This window comes from Mus pahari, chromosome 13 (genome assembly GCF_900095145.1).
Source record: "Mus pahari chromosome 13, PAHARI_EIJ_v1.1, whole genome shotgun sequence".
NCBI classification, from domain to species: Eukaryota; Metazoa; Chordata; class Mammalia; order Rodentia; family Muridae; genus Mus; species Mus pahari.
Window position 1 is genome coordinate 29,799,482 of NC_034602.1, and position 8,055 is coordinate 29,807,536.

Consider the following 8,055-nt stretch of genomic DNA (forward strand, 5'->3'; position numbering starts at 1 on the left):
GCTTCCTGCTCTTGGGGGCAGGACTGTTTCAGCCCCTCCCCCAAGGTCCATAAATTGAAGCCCAGAACCTGCAAAGGAATGAATCAGGAGTAGGACTTCTAACCTTGATTCCATTATAACTGAGCTTGTCGAGATGGCAGTTCTGATGTCCCAATAGAAAGGAGAGAGAGAGATCACATTCCGGGTGCAAACAAAGGGTCAAAGGGACACTGCTGTCTAGGACCCACATTGCCATGGTCCTTTGTGACAAAGCCAGAGCAAACTAATGCACCTGCCTTCAAGAAACCTGGCTTGCAGCAGCTCCCATTCAATTCAGACAGAGGCCATGATCCCTTTATACAAGAAACTACCCTTTATACAACAGCCTGCCCTTGGCCTTCCACCACCCAGAACCCACCTTCTGACCTGCACTGGGCTCTCTGCATTTATATAACACGACACAGGGTAGGGAGTCCAGCCAGATGCCTGGAGTAGAGTATGCTTAATCTGCCCAGAACTATCTAGGAACAACCACCACCACCTCCAGAGACACAGCACAGGCTAGAGAGAAGTCACCGGTCAGTCTGAGGAGCAGAGATGGAACCTGGATGTAGAAAGATCACACCCAAGTTAAATCAGGAGTTGTATTCAAGTGTTATACAGGAAGGAGCCCAGATGAGCATACTTAAAATAAGCCCCATAGGCAAGCAATTTCCCCCAAAACAGTTCCTCATATTCCTACCAGGCTAACAAGAAAGTGCCACCCCTCAGATGGAGCCCAGCACAGTGGTCTGTTTCCCACCTTTGCATAACCTCTCTGCCTCCAAGGGCAGTGTGGAGACCCAGAGCTTTGTGTGCACAGCCCAACCCAGGCCCATCAAAAGGCAACCCTGGTCGGTCGGTTTCCGCGAAGGATTCATCTCACTTGTAACAATGTGTTGGCACAGCTAAACGTCAGCTGGAGAGGCCCTGTTTGAACTTCCAAGCGAGTCCTCTTTCCTATCTCCATGGGAGCGGGGAAAGAATGGAGCCTTTGCAGGGAAAACTCACATATGTTCCCAGAGCTGGAGTGACTGAGACTGTCTGGGAACCAGCTTGAGTCCTGCCATCCCTCAGCCCATCCCTTAGTGGGATGCTTGGGATGCTCCGCAAATGCCTTTCAGAGAGTCTGTGCCCCTCCCCCCACCCCCCATCCCCAGCGGTCTTGTTTTGAAAAGCACCTGACTGTGATAAAGCAAACACTCTGCTGTGGACCGCTTTTGCAGAGGGCAAAGGCAACCAGCAGAAAGGCAACTCCACAAAGACTGCACTCACAGAGTCCCTCAGTCTGCTCCTCTCTCATCCAAGCTTGCTGAGGTGGTGCTTCAAGCAAGAGGTACAGCCAACTGCCAAGTGCTGGCTCTCATCTTTGTCCCTGTGGCTGCACATTGAGCATGGAGGGGGAGCAGCGCACTTCCAAGACACTTCATGTGCCAAGAATGTGCTGTGCACACCAGATCTGAGAGAACTGGGTTTAAAGGAACTGGTTTCCTGAGGCAGCCCTTACCCATCTTTTTCTACTCCTGGGTTTTCTCAGTCAAGGTTAACCTAGGAGTGCATCCCCAGCCATGGGCTGTCGGTCAGGGTTTCTGGAGAGAATCCCATCTTCCGCAAGGGTCCATGAGAGTAGGGAGAAGAGAGAAGACTGAAGTCAGAGAGATAACCGGGCAGTGTTTCCATGCTGTCCCGCACATTCATCATAAGCTAGGTGCCAGCTAAGTGCCAGGCTGGGCCCAGGTGTCCACATCTTACACCCGCCTCCATGTGGTAATGGCTGCAGAAGAGGGTCCCTCAGAGCTCAGCCAGTCATTCTCCATCCTCAACTCTCCAAGGTGCCTATTCAGGGGCCAGGCTGTAATCTCATAGGGGATTCAGCTGGACACCAGCCCATACTAGAGGCAGCTGGTCTCCTTTCCTATAGATCCATCACCCCCACCTGGTGTCTCACTCCCTTCTTACATACCATGAAGCTAAGTGACAAAGTGACAAGCTAGTTGAATTAACCACCTCAGCACCTCAAATCCAGACATCAATGTGTTTCTGTCCCTTTCAGTTCTTGTGTTCTGGGTTACTATTCAATCCTCAAGAATGGCCAATGGCCCAGGAGACCCGGTTTATCATTGGGTGCTAGCCATCACTAAAAGGCTGGGACCAGCGGCATATCTAGAGGCGGAGGGCTTGCTCAAGGTGCAGTTGAGAAGGGCATCAGGACACCTCAAAGGCCCTTCTTGGGAGGAGCACAGAAGTACTCTGTTTAGCACCCTGACTGCCCCCTGCTGGCCAGATGCATCCACAGCACCAGCTCTGCCCTCTGAGGGCTGCTAGTCTTCCGGGAGATGCCATTAGCTTAGGGACCAGTGAAGACACCTGCATGCTGGACAAAGCCAGCCAGTAGGGAAGGGGCTGGCAGGACTGAACTTTAGGCCAGCCAAGGCCACTTGGTTGTCCCTTCTCTAGCACAAATGGAAGCCTCCTAGCAGTCACCAAGAGTGTGAGGAGAGGAGACAGATATAAAAAGTGTCTGCCGCTCCATCATGTCCATCTGAGAACCCAAAGAGGATACCCGCTCACTCCACTTCCCCGTGCATGCAAGGACTCTGGCCCTATGCAGTCTCCTAAAAACTTGGAAGACAAGGAAAAGAGGTGGAGTCACCTCCTGGGGGTGGAGTGGGGGAGGAGTGGAAAGTCTGTGTGGACTGTGGTACAGGCAGTGAGGAGGGATTCCTAGCTCTCTCTTCATGAAAACACACTTCCCTGGAGAGCACAGACTTGCAAACCTGGAGTGCACACACCTGAGATTCCCCAGAGGGGGCAGAGTGACTCTGACCTTTAATAAGGAAAATCAAACCCCAGGAGGGCACTAAAAAAAAAAAAAAAAAAAAAAAAAAAAAGGAACGGGGAGGGGCTGGATCCTAAATCTGGAAGTACAGGAGGGTGATGGGTCTGGAGATCTCCGGGCAGAGGGAGAGGCATGGGAGAAAGGCAGGGAGGGAGTTGGTGCACTGCTCTAAAGACCACAGAACATTAAATAACATTAAACACCCCATGGCCCACTCGGACCAAAGACAACTGGGACACACTAGGAGAAGCAATCCTAGAATTAATAAGAGTCTTCGAACAGGACATGGAACTGCCAGGGATATCGTGGACCCTGAGATCAGCATAGATGAAGTAGTAAGGGCTCCAGAGGTGGCAATTCCAGAGGTGCTCTCTGGAGCTGCGGAGTGCAGTGCAGTGTGTGGGCGACCCACCCACCATCCACGCGGCGCAGAGCTGGGTAGCCCTCAAGGACCTGGAGTTGTCCCATGCTGCCCAGATCCTGAAGACTCTAAGGACCTTCCCTGTAGCCCAGATCTAGAAGCCAGGGGTGCTTCTGGTCTCCAGATCTTCGGAAATGCCTTCCGAGCGAGTCAGAATCTCACAAATTCGAGGACCCTTCCAAAAGTAACCCATAGCCAGAAGCCAGTAGGGGCGCCGCGGAGGTGACCCGCGTCCCCCAAGTAGCCAAGAATGCCCAGCAAGAGTGACCGCGGGTGGTCCGGAAGTAGGGGGCTGTGGTGGTCTCCCTGGGTATCCCGAGGTGTCCGGGCAGGGCCGGGGGGCGTGCGGAGGTCACTTACGCTGCTGTTCTCTCCTGTCCAGTGTACCATCGCCTGGTTGTGCGTCGCGTCTCCCTTGAGCACGAACGACGTGCTGATGAGCGAGACCTGTGCGCGCGAAGCCGAAGCCGCACCGGCCACCGGCGCCGCCCGAGTCCTGCGCCCCTTGCCCGGAGCTGGGGCGCCATCAGTGCTGGGACCCGAAGCAGAACCCGAACCAAGACCCGGGGCGCTGGGCTCTGATTCTCGTGCCTGCGGATCCTTGCGATCGCCGGACTCCGTGCGTCCCGCGGGCAGCAGCCTAGTGATCTGCACACCGGGACCCTGGCGCCCGGGCTGGGGGGAGCGCCCCATCGCTCCGCAGGCAGCCACCAGCACCAGCAGCAGCAGCAGCAGCGGCCACGAACGTGGCCAGCACAGCGGCAGCAGAGCCTGAAAGCTCCGGTCCGGCGCAGTAGGGCCAGGACGCTTCGGGGCGCTCGGGGATCCCCGGTGCGCCATGGTCGCTGGTAGGTAACGGCGGGGAGGTGCGGACGACACCGCGGCCGGGAGAGCGGGAGGGCGCTGGGAGCTTGAGCAAGAGCGCAGAGAAAGGAGCCGGGAGGGAGGGAGCGCGGGAGGAGGGGACTCAACGCCGCCACGCAGCCAAGGGAGCACCGCCACCTGCCGGCCGCGCGCAAGCCACCGCAGCTCTGGGCCGGGCCAGGCCCGGCCAGGATGTCCTGAACGCAGTCACACCTCCAAGATCCCTCCCTCCCTCCCTCCCTCTCTCCCTTCCTCCCTCTCTCCCTTCCTCCCTCTCTCCCTTCCTTCCTTCCCAGCGACTCCCAACTTTATCCTCGCTCCTCTTCTCCCACCCTCCTTTCATCTTCCCTGACTTTCTCGAGGCGTTTATGAAGCATCTACACTTGACCAGCCAGAGTTCCAGGCACTTGGGGCACAATGGGGTGCAACAAAGGGAAACAGGCCACACCCAAGTAGCTCGCTTAGAGGCCAAACAACTCCAGAGTAGCCGGTCTGCAGAGGTGGGGAGGGCGCCTCCCCCCCCCGGGCGCTGTTGGAGAGAGTCAAGGGGAAGCCTGCGAGTCATGAAAACCTGAGAGATGTTCCAGGCAGCTGAGGACAGTGCAGGAACCTTGGGGTGTCGCCCAAAACCAATGTAGTCACTCAGACTCTGGCTTTATCTCCCACCTCCAGGGGGAGCCCCTGAACAGATTACACCTGTGTAGGGGTAAGAAGGAGAGAACAGAGAGGCGAGGTCCCAGCCAGACGGTGTAGGCCAGCACAGAACACGAGGAAGGAAACTAGACCCAGAGCTCACCAAGTCTTTAATTCAATGTCAATAAAAGCAGCCATCATTGCCAGCCCCTATGTCATCCAGGACACAAAGCAGGTGCCTGCCCAAATAAGACCAAGAGTGCAGTTGAGCTTTGACCCCCTTGGCATCCTCTCAGGAGCAGGGTCCAGGAGACAGGGAGACTTGGAGACAGACACTGAAAGGCCCCCCGCTGCCTGCTGGGTCTCTTCACTCCAGAGAACAGAATAGAGCAAAGAACAGTGTCCAGCAAAGTCTGAACTTGCTCCCAAGGTTGAACTCCAGTGCCCCCTCCAGGAATTCCTGTTCAGCACAGGTCATTTTGCCAGGGCTCCACTGTGCCAAGCACTGAGCAGGACTAGAGCAAGCGCCTGCCCGGTGTCCAAGAAGGCCTCCTCCTGTGGAATGTGCCCAGGCGGCACCCTGATGTAAACTTCCAACCCGAAAAATTCAGGAGCTAAAGTCCAAAGCCAGGCAAGAAGAGAGAGGGTGCACAGCTGTGGCGACATTTGGTCTAGCAAAGAAAGGCCAGCGAAGCCTGTCAGTGTGGTGCTGAAGGGGGTGGGGAAGGACAGGAAACAAGGAGATAATGTGACTGACTCCCATGTGCCTTTCCCAGATCTGGGGGCTGGGGGTGGGGTTCCAAGTCATACTTGTGTACCGTTACAGCCGTGGTCTCCTCCAGTTTGGCTAAGTTTGACTTTATTGTACTTTGATTTAAGAAAGAAAAAAAAACTTTTAAGTAATAAGAGAAAGCCTCAGACCATGACTGAACACCTACTATGTATTGGGGACTTTCCCAGGGACCTCTGTCCCTGGTGGGACAGGTAGTGGGTAGAACTGTCCCCATTTTCAGGTGAGGAAACACACTCAAAAGTTCAGTTACAGCCTGAAGTCACCCAGACTCTAACCCAGGTGCTGTGGTCAGCGGTGGCATTTTTTTCTTTGTTTGTTTTTGTTTTCTCGAGACAGGGTTTCTCTGTGTAGCCCTGGCTGTCCTGGAACTCACTCTGTAGACCAGGCTGGCCTCGAACTCAGAAATCTGCCTGCCTCTGCCTCCGAGTGCTGGGATTAAAGGCGTGCGCCACCACGCCCGGCGGTGGCATCTTTTATAACACCTATACCTCTTCTCATCTGGGGAAGGGCCTCTGGGACACTACACCACTCAGGTACTCGCCAGTCAGTCAGGAGGAGATGGGAGCCACCACTGGCTGTCCCAGCCCTTCAGACTCAGGTCACAGAGACTTGGTCAACCCCCCCCCCCCGAATCGAAGAGTCCAGGCCTGGCATGCAGGTATGATGCCCTGGTGGGGCTCTTTCCAGAACAATCTACGGCCTCTGCTCCAGCGAGGTTACAGGTATTTAGAAGAGTCTGTCTGGTTCATCTCTTCCATGATGCCCAAAGCAGCTGTTGGGATCATTCAGTTTACAGCCACGGCTGGACCCAGGAACACTGACGAAGGAGAGGAGGCTCAGATCTGGCGAGATGGACAGATGGTTATTAAAAGGCCTATCTCGGGTATTAGCTGGGCACACAGGAGAAAGGAAAGTTGCTGCTGTGTGATAAAGGGTGAAGCCAGGGTTGAGGGGAAGCCCCACTTTATTTTGAGGTAACGTGGAACTGTCAACTAAAGAAGCAAGTGTGGAGAAGGAGCCAGCCACAGCCACTACAGGTGCCTGCCGGGCAGAGGGAAGAGCCCTTGAGTCCTGATCTTCCCCCTGTGCCCGGGAGTAGCTCAATTGATATTCAGAGGCTGACCGAGTGTAGCTGGAGTGTCTGAAGCAGGGGAGTGAGATTATTAGCTTTTTTTTTTATAGCTGCTATCCTGGCCTTGAGGACAGGCAGAGAGACCACTTCGGAGGCAACTCCTCCAAAGGGCTAGAGATGTGGGGGCTGGAACAGAGGAGAGAATAAAGGAAAATTCTGCAGAGATCTGTCACTCCACTTCCAGTCACTTTGCATTAACCTTCCTCAGAAACATACAGCAAAGACTTGCACACAGATGCAAGAGAGAAGCGTGGGGAAGTGTGGACCGCAAGGAAAGCTGACCGGCCACCTCTGGGCATCCCATCTGATGTCTCCAGCTAGACTAAAGAGGGCATGCATACATGCACTGTCAGCAATGTATGCCAGGGTGGCCGGAGGCTCAGCGGACACAGAGGATGTGAAGGGCTGATAGAGGTGCTGTACAGGAAGCCTTGAAGGAGTCTCTGGATCCAGGTACATACAGATGGTATGATTCAGCATTGCCCCTGCATGGGAATCAGAGAAATGCAATCCTCTTCAAAGCTACAAAGCTCCTGGTATTCCAAGTACAGAGATACTGAGACGGAGCCTGCTGCAGACGTGGCTCTGCTCGCTGTTCCATACCCCACAGAGGATGAAAGGTCCATCCTGTTCCTCGGACCTCACAGCGCTCCAAGAGAAGAGTTTGGGACTCAGTCTAGTGATGACCTCAGGCTCTGGTCCTGAATGTCCACAGCCAGGTGGACTCGCAAACCTCACATATCGTAGACAGTAGGGAATGTGTCCCCACCAGAAGTTCACATGGGACACAGTAAGAGACCCTTACTAGTAAGTGCCCTGCCTCCGCAAGTATTACACCTCCACCTGCCCCTCAGATGGCTCACCTGTCAAATAGGCCCAGCCTGCCCTGACCTTGTGCTTCTCGAAGCTCCATGCCTGGGTCAGCATGTGCAGTGTTTTCAGGGACTGATGGGAAATGTAGGCTCCTGGCCCCTCCCAGACCTAGGAAACCAAAGACTCCAGGTGTGACCCAAGGCTTAGGTTTTTATCACATCCTCTGGTAGATCTCATATATCCCAAACTTGAAAGCCAGCCCTATCCCAGTGTCCCAGGCAGTGTTTTAGACTTGCCTGGGAAACAAGAAAAACTCCTGATTATAAGTTTTCTGAGATGGAGACCAACCACAGCATTCAGTCTTCTGAAGCTCCCAGGGTGATTTGACTGTACATCCAGTAAAGACCACTGTCCCCACCATTTCTCCCAACGCTGGGGACAGAACCTCGGGACTTTGCACATGAAAGACAAGTGCCCATCCCAGACCTGAATGGTGACTGGTGACGTGGCTTTTCTTTCTTTCTTTCTTTCTTTCTTTCTTT

General features: G+C 54.5%; 1 protein-coding gene across 2 annotated transcripts in view; it reads right to left on the reverse strand.

The window, feature by feature from the left end:
* Window positions 1-4,206, reverse strand: part of Sorcs2 (sortilin related VPS10 domain containing receptor 2) — a 369,891-nt gene extending 365,685 nt beyond the window's left edge. The window contains exon 1 of one of the 2 annotated variants that reach the window (XM_021210728.1): window positions 3,639-4,206. In XM_021210728.1, coding sequence (XP_021066387.1) covers window positions 3,639-4,118 — 480 coding nt within the window. In that variant the 5' untranslated portion in view covers window positions 4,119-4,206. The remainder of the gene's footprint in view (window positions 1-3,638) is intronic. The other variant, XM_029545261.1, reaches the window with a different exon arrangement.
* Window positions 4,207-8,055: the final 3,849 nt, after the last annotated feature.